This window comes from Pinus tabuliformis, chromosome X (genome assembly GCF_031772625.1).
Source record: "Pinus tabuliformis cultivar Carrire ecotype Pingquan chromosome X, CPIR1, whole genome shotgun sequence".
NCBI classification, from domain to species: domain Eukaryota; kingdom Viridiplantae; phylum Streptophyta; class Pinopsida; order Pinales; family Pinaceae; genus Pinus; species Pinus tabuliformis.
The window spans coordinates 1,680,577-1,698,184 of NC_142308.1; the positions used below are offsets into that span (position 1 = coordinate 1,680,577).

General features: G+C 41.3%; 1 protein-coding gene across 1 annotated transcript in view; it reads right to left on the reverse strand.

The window, feature by feature from the left end:
* Positions 1–1,140: 1,140 nt before the first annotated feature.
* Positions 1,141–17,608, reverse strand: part of ATP3 (gamma subunit of Mt ATP synthase) — a 151,517-nt gene continuing 135,049 nt past the window's right edge. The window contains exons 8-9 of the mRNA XM_089446478.1: positions 1,664–1,785; positions 1,141–1,521 (exon numbers count right to left, since the gene is read on the reverse strand). Coding sequence (XP_089302604.1) covers positions 1,452–1,521; positions 1,664–1,785 — 192 coding nt within the window. The 3' untranslated portion in view covers positions 1,141–1,451. The remainder of the gene's footprint in view (positions 1,522–1,663; positions 1,786–17,608) is intronic.

Below are 17,608 nucleotides of genomic sequence, written 5' to 3' on the forward strand. Positions count from 1 at the left end.
TGTGACCCTATTAATTCCTTTCACATTGATATCTTTAGTCATGAAATTGATAACCTCGATTCTTGTACTTAACTTTGAAGAAAGATACACTCTTAAAAACTTTCTTATTCTTAAATGTTTGCTTTTGTCAATGCATATCCATGAGTGCAATTTATTCATTTCATTTCATAGCATTATCATCTACATCACAATTTAATTAAAGAAAAAAAAAGGGGGAAGAAAGAAGACTTCCTCATTCTTACAAGTTTGCTTTTGTCAATGCATATCCATGAGTGCAATTTATTCATTTCATTTCATAGCATTGTCATCTGCATTACAATTTAACTAAAGAAAAAAAAGGGGGAAGAAAGAAGATGACGATACACTGAAAAAAGATCTACACCATTGATGGGGATCTCTCCATGTGTGTGTCTTTATCTTTGTATGTGTAGAGCTATAAAAATGCTAACATAAAAAGCTCTCCTATATATGAAATGAAATGATATTTTAACATCCACGAGACTAAAAATAGTCTATGGGACTAATAGTTCTCTGCCTTTTGTCTTTTGCAATTCAATCATTTTCTTGTTCAAAATGATGATGAGCTGGCCCAACTTTCCAACAATCCCCTCACTGAAAAGACAATGCCAAGAAACCGATGCTAGAATATTCCCATAACTTTCTCTGATGTCTTTGAATGCATCACATTTCAAAATAAAATGTTTTTCCGATTCCACTGCCCAGATGTGCAAAACGTACACACCCATTCTTCCCAAGCTTCTTTAGGCCTTTTCCACCGTCCTGTTTCCCAATAACATAGATTTATCTTATCCCTGATTTGTATTAAGGTTAAGGAGTTTGCACCAGGTTATTTTATCATTTGGTGCTTAATAGGTACCAACAATTTGTTACTTAATAGGTCAAAGGTTAAGATGGTCCATATTACATTAAAATATCAGGTCAACCTCAACTATTGCAATGCGAAAGTCATTACCCAACATGGTGTTGACTCTAAACGGTTCTCTTTCATGGTACTTTAAGAGAGCCGATGACAATGAAGGTCCAATTGACTCAAAAGAGATGGCTGAAATCACCATATGTTCAACCAAAAAAGAACAAAAAAAGCCACACCCCATATCATACAAGGTTGTATTTGACAAGTTTGCATCAAAAAATCTTAATTTATGTCGGAAAATGAAAAATCTTTAGTAGTTGTAAAAAATGTTAAAACCAATTCCAAAAAATACTTATTCAAGCTCTCGATTCAATTTAGAACAACGGAGAACCATGAACCAGACTCTCCTTCAAAGAACTGTCATGCATTCATAATTATTAGAATTTATTTTCCCATTGTGCAAGTTTCACCCCATGCAAAATTTAAAAAATCAATCTCATGATTCAATAAAATGCTTCTTGGGGTATATGAACAAATATAAGCCACATTCTGTCAAGCACCTGATGTCAATCAAGTTTTATCCTGTTAAAGCTGCAGCACCAGAAATAATCTCTGACAATTCTGTTGTAATCGAAGCTTGACGAGTTCTGTTACACAAAAATTAATAGAAGATATATTAGCGCAGGGGGACACATCAAATCCCACCCTGAAAATATAGGACTTAAAAAATGACGAAATTAAGTTGAATTATTATAATGGAAAGCAAAAAACCATTAATGGAAGACGTACCTGTTATAAGACAGGGTTAACTTATCAAGCATCTCACCAGCATTTCTGCTAGAGCTGTCCATAGCAGACATTCTGGCTCCTTGTTCACTACAAGCACTTTCCAAACAAGCATTGAACAAAGCCTGCAAATACAGTTGAAACAGCTTCAGTTAATCCAAACATTAAATTATGATAGTTCATGGGGATAGCCATTCTTGAGAAGTCCTGTCCAGAAATATCTTGCACACAAAGCCCAAAAAGTTACAAAATATTCTACACCCCTTTTAAGTCTGTCTGACTTCAAGCCAGAATGAAAAAAAAACAGCCCTTAATAGGTAGTCTGGATAAGTTCAAATTCAATGAAACTTAGGATAAACTGAGCTCAACCAATTGTACTGAATTTTTTAGCACTCCGGCATACATAAGCAACTCACTAACCAATCTTCTAAACTAAATTCCATATTTTCAATTAGCAACAATGCTGAAAATGATTTACAGAGATAGTTCAGAGTCGTAACTTATTATCTTCCAAGGAGGAGCAAAACTTCATTCATGGTGGCAACGAAGTTAGCAGCAAGTGGGAAAATGGCAGAGAAGAAAGGTCAAAAGGTCAAACCAAACATGTTGTGCAGCTGCACCCAATAGGCTGTGCCCAGTAGACCACAACACTCTGTGAAATTAAGGGAGTGTTGCAACTGCAATAGGACCAGTGTCTGGCAAACAACAAATCTCCCTTGCAGTCATTTGCATTTATGCACAACTTCAGCAATTCTGGCGTTCAGAAATAATTCCTCTGACATGAAAAGTTGGAGTAGGTTCACCTTCCAACACTAAATCTACTAGTGTGGGGAGTTTCCAGAGGTTCTTGCAAAGAAGGGCGAGCAGAAGCCTTCTCCAAAGCCAAAACAGAGTGTTGTTTTCTAAGTGGAAGACCACAATCACTCTGAAACCATAAATTTTGGTAGATAACATTCTTGGCCGAAAAGAGAAAGGACTAATCTATAGGTTTACGTGGGTATGGGCTCCTTGTCAGACCATAGACAATTGGATTTTAAGGTCTGGATCCCCAAGGAGTAACTGAATATCCAAAACCAACGTTCATTTGTACTTTTGTTTGGTCCAGCAAGATTGAGATATCCTTTTCAAATGAGGTCTGTGATTCATGGGAAGAGGATAGTTCATGACATATAGGACAGAGGCTCTAACCCTTTTGGAAGACGCTACCACAACAGCCCACCACTGCTTCCATAAAAACTACTAAATGCAGCCTTTGATTCAAGTACGAGTCCAAATTTTGGAATTGATCCTGAATACGTTGAGAATGAAAAGACAATAGCAATAAAAGGGGAAATGGCACAAAGACATTACAAAGAGAAAAGTAATACAATGAAACACAATCTCTACTAATGAATGAAATCGTGAAAACACTCCACTATAAAGCAATACAAACTGGCTAGAATGGTGATAGCTTATTTGGAGAGAGAGATATCCACTATGCTCATTTGCAAAAAACGAGCATAACAATAGGCTGAAACTGCCTTTTAAAAATAGGTCTAAAGCCCTAAGATTCAAAACACTAACCCTAGAAGATCAGATGGCAAAACGAGTGTGGGCCCCAAGAATCCTAGTTAAACTTCAATTTTTCCAGGCCACAATTTTTATACAACCTTTATTTAGAGCCTTTCTTGGACCATTATAAAGCATAGTTTTAAAAACCGGCCACAAAAACCGGTAACCGGTCTAACCGGCCGGTTGGAGGCCTGGCCGGTCCGAACCGGCCTAACAAACCCGGTTTATTACCTTATGTGCCCAAAAACAGGCCCTAACCGGTCAAAACCGGCCGGTTTAGGGCGGAACCGGCCGGTTTGTAGCAAACCGGCCGGTTTATGGACAGCATTGTTTCTTATGTCTCCAAATTGAGTATGCTTCAAAAATTGATAGATAAGTCTGAATTAGTCATCAAAGCCCCACAGTTATATGTTTTCTGATCTATGGACATCTTCTGATGGATGGAGATTGTCTTATTAACTGTTTGGATGCTCTGTCCAGCAGTGGCCTGCTTTCCAGTTTTTTGGGATTAGAAGTTTGGACTGTTTTCAGGACTGTATTGGATTGATGTTGAAGTGGCTTTGTGGATTGCATGTAAGAGGTTTGGAGTTGTCTATCTTTGAAATGATTGTATTTAGAATCATTGTTTTTTATACTCTCAGCGCCATGGCAGAAGTCCAATATTCTTCTTGAAGGGGATCATGGTGTCCTCAACTGAGCTGGCACGCAATAGACAAACTGAAGTGCAATTACATAATACAGTTTTTATCCTTTAACCATTTTTCTTTCTGCTGATATTTCCATATAGTACAGAGTTCACAATTATATCACATTTCTTTCCTCAAATATTCTCTTTCTGCTGATATTTCAGAAGAGGACTCTGTCTGCTATGAGTTTTTACTAAATTAGTTATGGTTTTGAAGTAGTCTTTAATTTTCAGTATATTAGTTATATTTCTGAAATGGCCTTTAGTATTTTACTATATTAGTTATATTTTTGACTTGTGCCTTTATGGACTTCAAACTCAAAGCATACGCGCCATGTTACATGACATTAAAAGAATTGGAAAACGCGGGAGAGTGTGGCCAAATTTGACCTTGTGGGACTGTCGTGAACCACTTTTGACCATTCATGATTTAGTTTGAAAGATTTGTCCCGAGTTTGATCTATTTGATCCGAGTATCATAGGTTCATGTCGAGTATGAACAGGTTTTATCATTCCAACATATGGAAATGCTTGCAGGTGGTTTCTAGTATTCTACTATGGGAAAACAAAGAGTAAAACCATCTCTTCTTCTTGCTAAAATAACTACTAGCTCCTTGAGAAAGGTGCCCACTTCTCAGAACAGATCACACTCAACATAACTGCAGTTATGAGGAATCCAAATGTACATGGTCCAATATAAGAAGATGAATCCCAATTAAAAAAGATCGCTACAGCTCATGAATATACCCCTCACCTTGCATACTCAGATTTAGGAAAAGGTTTCAAGTTTTCAACAGATTTCAAAAACAACTTCCATTCTATTTTTCATTGCATAGAAGCAATCTTTCAGGGGGTCAAAGTAACATCACCATACCTTCTTCTCAATCTTTTCTTTGACCATAAACAGTTGCTCGTAGTTAAAAAAAAGTAGTTTATGGAGGTACACTATAGACTTGTAGTAGGCCAATGGCCTCATAGCTTGCAGCATTGTTTTTGGACTTTATAGGCCATTTAGAGCCTCATTTCTTATGTATTTTGCTATTTTGTCGATGATATGTATTGCACTCGGTGCCATTTTGATATATTCACCTTTGCATGGTATATAAATGAGCAAACTTTGCATATTTTGTCTCTATTGGCTTGGAATCATGGTTTTACATCTTAAAAATAGTTTTGTTTCATTAAAAATTAATTATTTAATGTATTTTTTAAAAACCGGTTCGTTTAGACCAAACCAGTCCCGGTTAGACCGGTTCCGGTCGGTAAACCGGTTCATTAAGTGGACCGGTCCGGTCACCGGTTCCGGTTTTAAAAACACTGTTATAAAGATTATTTCAAGCTCTATGTCTGGTAGACCTAGTATGCGTCAAGCCATGTCAATTGCCACACAAGCATGGTAAGAGCCTTAAAAGTGCACTAGAAGTTCAGTACCTAGTAGTTATAAACAATTGTAGAACTAGCAAGATGTAGGGCCATTTTGGAGATGGTGGAAGATGTGGTCGGTGTTGAAAATGTACCAAGGAGGTGTTTCCTAGGCTTTTCTCCTTTTGGCCTAGGAGACACATAGATCACTTTTTGTCTAAGTGATATTACGAGTTTATTAAACTCAAGGGGGCTAATGTACTTTTTATTATTAATATCGCATGTGATTTAAAAGTTACTTTATGTGAAAAAGTATTAAGTGCACTTTATTTTATAAAAGTGACTTTTATAATGTAAAGTGACTTTATAAGGAAAAAATGACAGTGGTACTAAAACATTAAAAGTACTAGGAAGTCTTTTTTAAAGAAGGCGACCACAATGAAACATAATCTCTACTAATGAATGAAATCGTGAAAACACTCCACTAAGCAAAGCAATACAAATTGGCTAGAATGGTGATAGCTCTACTAATGAATGAAATCGTGAAAACACTCCACTAAGCAAAGCAATACAAATTGGCTAGAATGGTGATAGCTTATTTGGAGAGAGATATATCCACTATGCTCATTTGCAAAAAATGAGCATAACAATAGGCTGAAACTGCCTTTTTAACATAGGTCTAAAGCCCTAAGATTCAAAACACTAACTGTTAAAATTGGAAACTAGGGCCAAACTCCATGTGGGTCATCTTATTAATGGCAGCTGATATTTTTCTTGGATCCCTCTCATCGAGAGGTGTAGGATTGATCTAAAGATCATCCGATTCTGATAAGTATTCATGGAGATATGAATTTATTTGTGTTGTGGGACAATTCGTCAAGGTCGGCCAGCAACCAAATAACCCCCACATGTGCTCAACATTTTAGTATAAAAGGAGATGACTTGAGAGTCATTTTACACACACTTCTCTCTTGATTACTCTCCACTTGTCTTGGGTTTTAATGTGTGAGAGAAATCTAGGACGAAGAAGCCCTAGACGTTGGAGGAAAGGAAGCAGCCCTAGCCACAATAAAGAAGACAGGCCAGCGAAGCTATGGAAGGGATCTACGTTGACCTAAAGGAGCTCATGGAAGAAGTTTAACACGACTATGGAGGCGGCCTTAATAAGCCCTGGCCGCAGTCCTAAATCAGCCCTAACGCTACCCTAAATCAGCCCTAACCTGGCTGATCTAAAGCCTATTCATTCTGCCCTAGTCGCAGGTCCATGATGCCCTAGCCGCAAGCCACTTCAAGTAACAGAATTGTTGGATGGAGGGCCAAGAGGGCAAGCTGCAAGGCCAAGTAGATGAGGAATAACGCTGGAAATTGACTGTTTGGGCACGTTGAAGAGACCAAAAGCTACAGCAAGCTAGGCCGTAGGCCATAGCAAGCTGTTGGAATTAATCTAGGGCTGCAGTGAGATGGACAGACCCCCAAGAGGTCAACGTGGTATGAAGGAGCCTCTCCTAGGCATGGCCGCAGCACTAGAGGGCTAGTCATGCTTAATATTGAGACAGCAAGCATGGTGCTGCAAAATTGGGATAGCAACATGGTACAGCAATGCAAATTGTGGCAGCAAGCATGGTGCTGCAAAATTGGGACAGCAAGATGGTACAGCAACGCTACATTGGGGCAGCAAGCATGGTACTGGAAATTGGGACAGCATATGGTACAGCATGCTTCAATGGGACAGCAGCAAGCATGGTGCTGCAAACACAATAGGACAGCATGCTAAGCATGGTGCTGCAAACACATTGGGACAGCAATGGTGCGTGATGTAGTACAGTGATGGGTACAGCCATGATTGGTAAAGTATGATGGGATGCAGCATAGTAATGATAGGTGCAGCATGATGATGAGGAGCAGCACAATGATAGGTGCCACATGGTGATGGAGTCACCGGGGAGAATCAATTGAAGCAGCATGTCTTCAACTGAATTCAGCTACCTCATGTATAATCTACTTAGAGATGATCTATGCTCTTATTTAGACAAGTCAAAGTGTTGACTTCTGTCGTATATGTACTATCTCTCTCTCTCTCTGCTAAACTATAAAAAACATATAAGAAGAATTGATCAAGGGTTTCCCCACATTGGGGTTTGTCCCTGGCTAGCGCCACATCTTGTGTCCTCTTGTCTTGGCTTGTCTTCTGTGATTTATATTTATGTTCTATCTGCAGTTTACTTTAATGTTGATGTGATTGCTAATTTGGAAAAGATATTGAGCTAACTATGAAAATTGAAATAAATTGCTCTAAGCATAGAACATACCTAAAATTAACATGGAATCAGAGCTGAGGTGAAGACAATGCCCAAGCAAGAGTGAAAGAGCAATCACCGAATACAGTTGGGAAAGGACAAAAGGATCAGTGGATTCCTCATCCCTCTTCAAATTCACCAAGGGTGAAATCGAAGCAGAGAATATTATCAAAATGGCGCAGCGGAAGCTTCTGATGGCCTACCTAAAGATCACTTCATTAGGAAGTCCGGATCTAAGGGTGGAAGGAAAGACAGATGCCTTGTTTGTAATAAGTTTGGCATTATGCAAAGGAGTGTCTGAATGGCAGGGACACATCTCTTGATGAAGATAACAATCATTCCAAGGACATCTTCAATGATCGAAGGAATGACAGGTAATGCAGGTCATCAAGGAAACGGCCGACTCTTCAAGAAAGCAAGGAACCCTAGGTATGAAGAATCAAATGTTGTTTCTGATAAGATAAAGAAGTGTTATCTTGTATTGGCCCTCTCCTTCCAATTCTGTGGGAATCTAGCTTATTGGTTATAGTGCTTCAAGGCACTTCATCGAATAGAAGGGTGATCTCTCTAATTTAGTAGAGATGGAAACAATCGTGGGATTATACTTGGACCCGATGCCACCTATCCCGAAAAGGGTGTAGGGAATATTACCCCTCAATTGAATAAGGGTAACAAAATTCATTTACAGAATCTCTTTTATGTACCTGATCGCAAGAAGAACTTGGTGTCCATTTCGGCAATGGAAGTCAAAGGCTACAGGGTAGCATTCATCGATGGAAAGGTACGTGTTTGAAAATGAAATTTTCAAAGATGCTTTTACTCATGGGTTCAAGGTTGGCAATTTGTATCAAGTTGCAGGATGGTCCATTGGAGACCATGTCAATTGACACATAGCATCGGAGGTCTATGAGTTAGATGATGATAGAGATGCCTGAATTCAAAAGGAGCATGAAGGTACATGCTTGAGATGTACCGAAGGAAAATCTTACAAGGGGACCATTCCCCTCATGTAGCGGGTCCACAGGTTTGGAACAACCTAAAGAGGTTTGAGATTCATGATCGGGAATCTCATGTGTGCAAGTGGAAGAAAGACCTCTATGGCTTGTAGCAAATCACCTCGGGTTTGATATGAGAGTATTGATAGTTGTCAGATGAAGCTGAGATTCATTAAGAGTGAAGCCGATCCAAACCATTGTTTGAAGGTTGTGGATGATAGACCTCTCATACCGGCACCTTCTGAGAACGACCTATTTCTAATAGGTGCAGACTCTCTTACTTGCAGAGGTAAGAGGGAGTTGGAATCCAAATGTGGAATGGTAATTACAAGCCCAAGACTACCTCGAGGATCTTAACTTTCAAAAGTTATATGGTGGTGATGCCGAACTAGATTTGGGAGATGCCTCTGAGTTTCATAAACTCATTTGCATTGATGTTCTTGGGGAAATTCCGTCCAGATATACGTTTTGCAGTTAGCATGGTGAGCTCATTTTTGGTTGAGCCTCATTGGATTGGTGCCAAGAATCTTCTGAGATATCTTCAGGGCACAATCTCTCATGGATTGAGATACACTGCCAGAAATATGAAGTTGCATGATTATTCTAATGTTGACTGGGCAGGAAGTGTGGAGGATCAGTAGAGCACTTCTCAGTGTTGGTTCTTTTTGGGTTCTGCTTCGATATCCTGGATGAGCAGGAAGTAGAATTCGGTTGCTAGAAGCACCGTCGAGACCGAATACATAGCCACAAGTATGATTTCATATGAAGTTGCCTGGTTGTGGAAGCTCTTCAATGAGTTGTTTGTACACATGATGAATACCACTGTGATCCTTTGTGACAACCAGGGGGGATTCGATTGTTGAGGAATCCCATATTCAATGATTGGCTCCAGCAAATAGACATCAGATACTACCTTATTTGGGATATGGTAAGTCGATGAGCGAGGAGGCTCCATCACATTGAGACTGATGTACAAGTCGCAGACATTTTGTCAAAGCCCCGGGGAAAGGTCAAATCTGTGACTTTCTTGAACGACTTGGAGTCGTTGAGAGACCTTTCTATAAGGGTCCTGCATGTTGCATGCATTGAGCTCTGGGAGCTCTGGGGGCTTGGGGTACTTATTGGAGCAACACACGACCATAGGGCAACTCACCCTACCCTAATGGTGCACTGTGTACAGGGTGAATAGCTCAGCCTTCCGCTGTGATACCCCGTGGCGACTTTGGGACAGGATGATTCGTTCTCCTGTGAGCCAGGATGATTAGTCCTCCTGTGGGACAGGGTGATTAGTTCTCCTGTCGAGGCATCCTACCCATGCGGTGTGGGACTCATGGGAAGTACCTCTCATCTGATCAATGAGTAGGGAAATGGGGTTAGAGACCATTAGTAGGACTATCGATGGACGCATCGTTGTATCTACCGTACTCCCTATGCTAGGATGACCTCCATTGATCTAGGATCAATGAAACTGATCTGGGATTAGTATGAGTGGTTTGAGACACTCTTTTGTGATATTGATCTGGGATCAATGAAACTGACTTCGGGTCAATAAGAGTGGTATGACACACTCTCTTCATATGATCTTATTCCTATAAGTATTCATGGAGATATGAATTTATTTGTGTTATGGGACAATTTGTCAAGGTCGGCCAACAACCAAATAACCCCCACATGTGTTCAACGTTTTAGTATAAAAAGAGATGACTTGAGAGTCATTTTACACACACTTCTCTCTTGATTTCTCTCCACTTGTCTTGGGTTTTAGTGTGAGCGAAATCTAGGAGGAAGAATCCCTAGACGTTGGAGGAAAGGAAGCTGCCCTAGCCGCAACAAAGAAGACAGGCCAGCGAAGCTATGGAAGGGATCTACGTTGACCTACAGGAGCTCATGGAAGAAGTTTAACGCAGCTATGGAGCACACCTTAACAAGCCCGAGCCGCAGTCCTAAATCAGCCCTAATGCTATCCTAAATCTGTCCTAACCTGGCAGATCTAAAGCCTATTCATTCTGCCCTAAAAGCTGGTCTATCCTGCCCTAGCCGTAGGTCAACGATGCCCTAGCCGCAAGCCACTTCAAGTGACTGAATTGTTGGATGGAGGGCCAAGGATTTAGGGCTGAGAGGGCAAGCTGCAAGGCCGAGTAGATGAGGAATAAACGCTGGAAATTAAGTGACTATTTGGGCACGTTGAGGAGACCGAAAGCTACAGCAAGCTAGGTCGCAGGCCATAGCAAGCTGTTGGAATTAATCTAGGGCTGCATTGAGATGGACAGACCCTCAAGAGGTCAACGTGGTATGAAGGAGCCTCTCCTAGGCATGGCCACAGCACTAGAGGGCTAGTCATGCTTAACATTGGGACAGCAAGCATGGTGCTGCAAAATTGGGACAGCAACATGGTACAACAATGCAAATTGGGACAGCAAGCATGGTGCTGCAAAATTGGGACAGCAACATGGTACACCAATGCAAATTGGGACAGCAAGCATGGTGCTGCAAAATTGGGACAGCAACATTGTACACCAATGCAAATTGGGACAGCAAGCATGGTGCTGCAAAATTGGGACAGCAACATGGTACAGCAATGCTACATTGGGGCAGAAAACATGGTGCTGCAAATTGGGACAGCAGATGGTACAGCAATGCTTCAATGGGACAGAAGCAAGCATGGTGCTGCAAACACAATGGGACAGCATGGTAAGCATGGTGCTACAAACACATTGGGACAGCAATTGTACATGATGCAGTACAGTGATGGGTACAGCCATGATTGGTAAAGCATGATGGGATGCAGCATAGTAATGATGGGTGCAGCATAGTGCAGCACAGTGAGGTGCAGCATGGTGCAGTACAGTGAGGAGCAGCACAATGATAGGTGCCGCATGGTGATGGAGTCACCGGGGAGAATCAGTTGAAGCAACATGTCTTCACCTGAGTTCAGCTACCTCATGTATCATCTACTTAGAGATGATCTATGCTCTTATTTAGATAAGTCAAAGTGTTGACTTCTCTTGTATATGTACTATCCCTCTCTCTCACTGCTGAACCATTAAAGAACATATAAGAAGAATTGATCAGGTTTCCCCACATTGGGGCTTGTCCCTAGCTAGCGCCACATCTTGTGTCCTCTTGTCTTGGCTTGTCTTCTGCGATCTATGTTTATGTTCTATCTGCAGTTTACTTTAATGCTGATGTGATTGCTAATCTGGAAAAGATATTGAGCTAACTATGAAAATTGAAATAAATTGCTCTAAGCATAGAACATACCTAAATTTAACACTAACCCTAGAAGATCAAATGGCAAAACGAGTGTGAGCCCCAAGAAGCCTAGTTAAACTTCAACTTTTCTGGCATACAACCTTTATTTGTAGCCTTTCTTGGACCATTATAAAGATTATTTCAAGCTCTATGTCTGGTAGACCTAGCAATCGTTAGGCCATGTCAATTTCCACACAAGCGTGGTTAGAGCCTTAAAATTGCACTAGAAGTTCAGTACCTAGTAGTTATAAGCTATTGTAGAACTAGCAAGATGTAGGGCCATTTTGGAGATGGTGAAAGATGTGGTCGGTGTTGAAAATGTACCAAGGAGTTGTTTCCTACTTTTCTCCGATTGGCGTAGGGAGACACATAGATCACCTTTTGTCTAAGTGATATTATGAGTTTATTAATATCAAAGAGGCTAATGTGCTTTTTATGTGGAGATGTACTAGGTACTTTATTATTAATGTGGCATGTGATTTAAAAGTTACTTTATGTGAAAAAGTACTAAGTACACTTTATTTTATTAAAGTGACTTTTATAATGTAAAGTGACTTTATAAGAAAAAAGTGACAATGGTATTAAAACATTAAAATTTAAAAATACAAGGAAGCCTTTTTTAAAGAAGGCGACCACATGTATGAGGGGTCAAGTGGGGGATTGATCCTAGCCATTGATCTAATGATTTGAGATTAAATCTCAGCCATTAGATCTTAGGGATAGGGTTCCTATCTTACAGAGAAGACAAAAGGGAGGCAAAAAGGAAAGAAAGGCTCATTATTCTCATGAGTACGTTGAGAAGAAGAGAGCAGCTTGAGAAAGGAGGGTTCAAGAAGAAAGTTACAGCAGAGACAGCAAGGGAATTTCCAGTGGTTTAAATCTCAAGAAGCTGAGTACAAAGCCTTGGGGAGAGGCTTGAATCTCTAAGGAGCATCCCTCTTAATCTTAGCACCCAGGTCAAATTACCTTCTGGGTTTACGGCAGCGTACGGGTATCATTTATTTCTCGCTTCAGTCTGTTAATGACAGGCCGAGATTCTCAGGCCTGAGAGGCGAAAATTTCAGCCCTGTCTGAAGCATGGTACAGTGAGCCTGAGATGCGAAAATTTCGGCCCTGTCTGAAGCATGGTACAGTGAGGATTTCAGGCACAGTTTACAGTGAGTTATTTTGGGAGGAGATACCTGTTACAGAAGTGTCATTTCCAGCTAAGAAATGACTATTCCTTGATATACATTTCCTGTGTTCTGAAATTTAATAGGACAACGCATTTTTGGCTGGAAGGAGAGGACTGTGAGGAAGCACACATCAGTCCAAAAATTTCAGTGTTAAAGAGACGTCTGAGAAGCAACCAAAAGGGAAGATATAAGTCAAACTCTTCTTATATTTTGTTGTACAAATTTCTTTAAATCGAAATAAAATCTCCTTCTCCAGCACTGGTTTTCCCCAAGAGGCAGTGGGGTCTTTCCAGGGTCAACTTGACCAAAAGTCAGTGTGTCTAATATTGTGTGTGCTTGCTATTTTATCTAGTGTGTTAGCTGTGCAAAAGAATATGGTAGAGTAGCTCTAATGTTTTATGTAAATGCAATTATCAGTCTTGTATTTCATGATGGGTTTGGGCATTAAACCATGCAAAACATAAAACTGGGTTGGGCTACAAACTAGACACAAATTTCTACATGGTATCAGAGCCAAAGAGGGGTCAGACCAGAGATACTTCTCACAGCTGATACAAAGACCAGCAAGCTCAAACTTCTGCTAACAGTGAACAGAACTGATAAAACTTTGCTAGAAACCCAAAGACTTCAGCAGTTGAGAGGGAGGAAGGTTCCTAGTTCACAGATTTGCTCCATTTGTTGGTTGGGAAGGTCATGGCAACAGGGTTGAGGGTAGAGGACATATTGGCAGGGGCTGATAATTTTGGCCCTTGGAAGGAGAGAATGATGTTTTTACTGGAGGAAGTTGAAGTGTGGGACATTGTAGAGGCTCCTGTGCAACCACCTACTGATCCAGCTCAGTTAGTGGACTTCAACAAGAAGAATGTGAAGGCTAAGAGGATCCTTCTAGATGCCATCAAGGACCATTTATTCCCTCATGTGTCCGGGATGAGATATGCCTACCAGATGTGGGAGTCCTTGGTCTCATTACACTAGAGCTCTAATGAGAACAAGAAGATGGTGTTGAGGTAGACGCTACGAAACACTAGGATGACCAAGACCGACAATGTGACCTCATATCTCACCAAGATCTCACAAGTGAAGAATGAGTTGGCTGTCGTGGGAGAGGCTATTCCAGAGAACCAGTTGGTAAGGATTGCCTTGGATGGGTTCTCCAAGAAATGGGATGGATTCATACATGGCATTATGGCCAAAGGCACCTTCCCGACTGGAGGAGGATGTCGGACAATTTCATCAGCAGGAGTGCTAAGGCGGGCAGCAAGAGTGGTGGGGGAAGTGAGGAGAATGTCGCCCTTGCAGCGAAGGGAAAGAAGAAGGCCAAAAAGGGGTCTTCTAGTGGAGCGAACTAGGAGAAGGGAAAGCAGAAGGCACAGAAGGATATGAGAAAAGTGAAATGCTCTGCTTGTGGGAAGATAGGTCACTATGTTGTTCAGTATCCCACTTTCGCTCTGCAGAGGTGGACGATTTCGCTTCCAAATTTGACACTGAGTTTTCCTTATCATCAGAGGTGGATGAGTTTGCCTTGGTGGTGAGTATAGCCACTCATGTTACATCTTCCCGTGCATGGTTCATTAATAGTGGAGCATCCTGCCATATGACCAGAGTAAGAGAGCACTTCACGAGTCTCTCAAAGGATGATATTGACTTGGAGGTTGTGCTTGGAGATAACTCCAAGGTCAGAGCAGCAGGAGTGGGGACAGTATCATTTCAAAGGGAGTCATTACCTCCTCTGAAGGTGACAGATGTTCTTTATGTTCCAGGGTTGAAGAAGAGCTTGATATCAATCTCTAGCTTGGACGACAAGAGGTATGAGGTGTTGCTTCGAAAGGGACAAGTGTTGATATATCCCAGAGGATCCAGTATCAAGTCTGCTTCTCTAATTGGAGACTGTAGTGGGACGCTATACAAGCTTATGTTTCAACCTATTAGAACCGTGGTGGCGCAAACCACAGCAGTGAGTTGTGTGAGCTATGGCACGGGAGGATGGCCCATTTGCACCAAGGAGCTTTCAAGATGCTGAAGGAGATGGTTACAGTGTTGCCTGCAGCCTAACTTCAGCACGGAGCATGATGATGCATGCAAGGGGTTTGCTTTGGGAAAGTACACCAAGTCACCTTTCGTGAACAAGGACAGCAAAGCTGCAAGTATCCTTGATTTGGTACACTCCGATATTTGTGGTCCTATGTCTCATGTATCATTGACTGGATGTGATTAGTATGTGATCTTCATTAATGACCACTCCAGGAAGACCTGCATTTTCTTTCTGACAACCAAGGATGAGGTCTTCAAGAGGTTCCAACAATTTAAGTCTTTTGTAGAGAACCAGACAGGAAGGAAGATCAAGGTGTTAAGATCAGAAAATGGGAGAGAGTATACCTCCAAAGAGATGGAGTTTTGTAAGAGTGTTGGCATCAAGAGAGTTTATACTGCCTTACAAACCCCAACAGAATGGGTTGGCGGAGAGGAAGAACAGGGCAATTGTGGGTGCAGCTAAAGCGATGTTGCATGCTCAGAGTTTACCTTTCTTCTTGTGGGTCAAGGCGTGTAACATTGTAGTATATTTGCAGAACAGGAGTCCACACAGAGTCTTATGGGAGCAAGACTCCTGAGGTGTTTACCGGCAAGAAGCCGAAAGTTGGGCAATTTTTGGGTGCATTACATATTCACACGTCCCTGAGGAGAAGAGGACGAAGTTGGAACCCATTGTAGAGATTTCGCTTCCAAATTTGACACTGAGTTTTCCTTATCAGCAGAGATGGATGAGTTTTCCTTGATGTGAGTATAGCCACTCATGTTACATCTTCCCGTGCATGGTTCGTTAACAGTGGAGCATCCTGCCATATGACCAGAGTAAGAGAGCACTTCACGAGTCTCTCAAAGGATGATATTGACTTGGAGGTTGTGCTTGGAGTAACTCCAAGGTAAGAGCAGCAGGAGTGGGGACAGTGTCATTTCAGAGGGAGGCATTACCTCCTCTGAAGGTGACAGGTGTTCTTTATGTTCCAGGGTTGAAGAAGAGCTTGATATCAATCTCTAGCTTGGAGGACAGGGGGTATGAAGTGTTGTTTCGAAAGGGACAAGTGTTGATATATCCCAGAGGATCCAGTATCAAGTGTTCTTCTCTGATTGGAGACGTAGTGGGAGGCTATACAAGCTTATGATTCAACCTATTAGAACCGTGGTGGCGCAAACCACAACAGTGAGTTGTGTGAGCTATGGCACGGGATGAAGTCCCATTTGCACCAGGGAGCTTTCAAGATGCTGAGGGAGATGGTTACAGGTTTGCCTGTAGCCTGACTTCAGCACGGAGCATGATGATGCATGCAAGGGGTCTGCTTTGGGAAAGTACACCAAGTCACCTTTTGTGAACAAGGACAGCGAAGCTGCAAGTATCCTTGATTTGGTATACTTCGATATTTGTGGTCCTATGTCTCATGTATCATTGACTGGATGTGATTAGTATTTGATCTTCATTAATGACCACTCCAAGAAGACCTGGATTTTCTTTCTGACCACCAAGGATGAGGTCTTCAGGAGGTTCCAACAATTTAAGTCTTTTGTAGAGAATCAAACAAGTAGGAAGATCAAGGTGTTGAGATCAGATAATAGGGGCGAGTATACCTCCAAGGAGAAGGAGTTTTGTAAGAGTGTTGGCATCAAGCGAGTTTATATTGCCTTACAACCGCCAGCAGAATGGGTGGCGGAGAGGAAGAACAAGGCCATAGTGGGTGCAGCTAAAGCGATGTTGCATGCTCAGAGTTTACCTTTCTTCTTGTGGGTCAAGGCATGTAACCTTACAGACTCAAATTGGGCTAGCAGTGATAGTGATAGGGAGAGTACTTCTGGGTGTTGTTTCTCGTTGTTCTCAGCAGATGTGTCATGGTTCAGCAGGAAATAGAGGTCAGCGGCATTGAGCAGTGCAAAGGCAAAGTATATGGCAGATAGTCAAGCAAGTTGTGAGGCATTGTGGCTTCGCAAGATGCTCTTTGGGTTATTTGGTCAGAGGCTAAGACCAACTACGATAGACTATGATAATCAAAGTTGTATTAAACTCTCTGAGAATCGAGTATTTCATGACAAGTCAAAGCATATAGACATCACATGCCACTTCCTCACAGATTGGGTTCAAAGGGGAGTTGTGAAGCTTGAGTATAAATCCAGTGATGAACAGGTTGCAGACATTCTCACAAAGTCATTTCCAAGAGAAAAGCAAGTATTCTTCAAAGACAGGATGGGGGTGGTGAGAGACACCTTCCTCGGTAAGAGGGAGTGTTGAAAATGTACCAAGGCGGTGTTTCCTAGGCTTTTCTCCTTTTGGCCTAGGGAGACACATAAATCACCTTTTGTCTAAGTGATATTATGAGTTTATTAATATCAAGGGGGTTAATGTACTTTTTATGTGGAGATGTACTAGGTACTTTATTATTAAAGTCACATGTGATTTAAAAGTTACTTTATGTGAAAAAGTACTAAGTACACTTTATTTTATTAAAGTGACTTTTATGATGTAAAGTAACTTTATAAGGAAAAAGTGACCATCGTACTAAAACATTAAAAGTACTAGAAGACTTTTTAAAAGAAGGGGACCACATGTATGAGGGGTCAAGTGGGGGATTGATCCTAGCCATTGA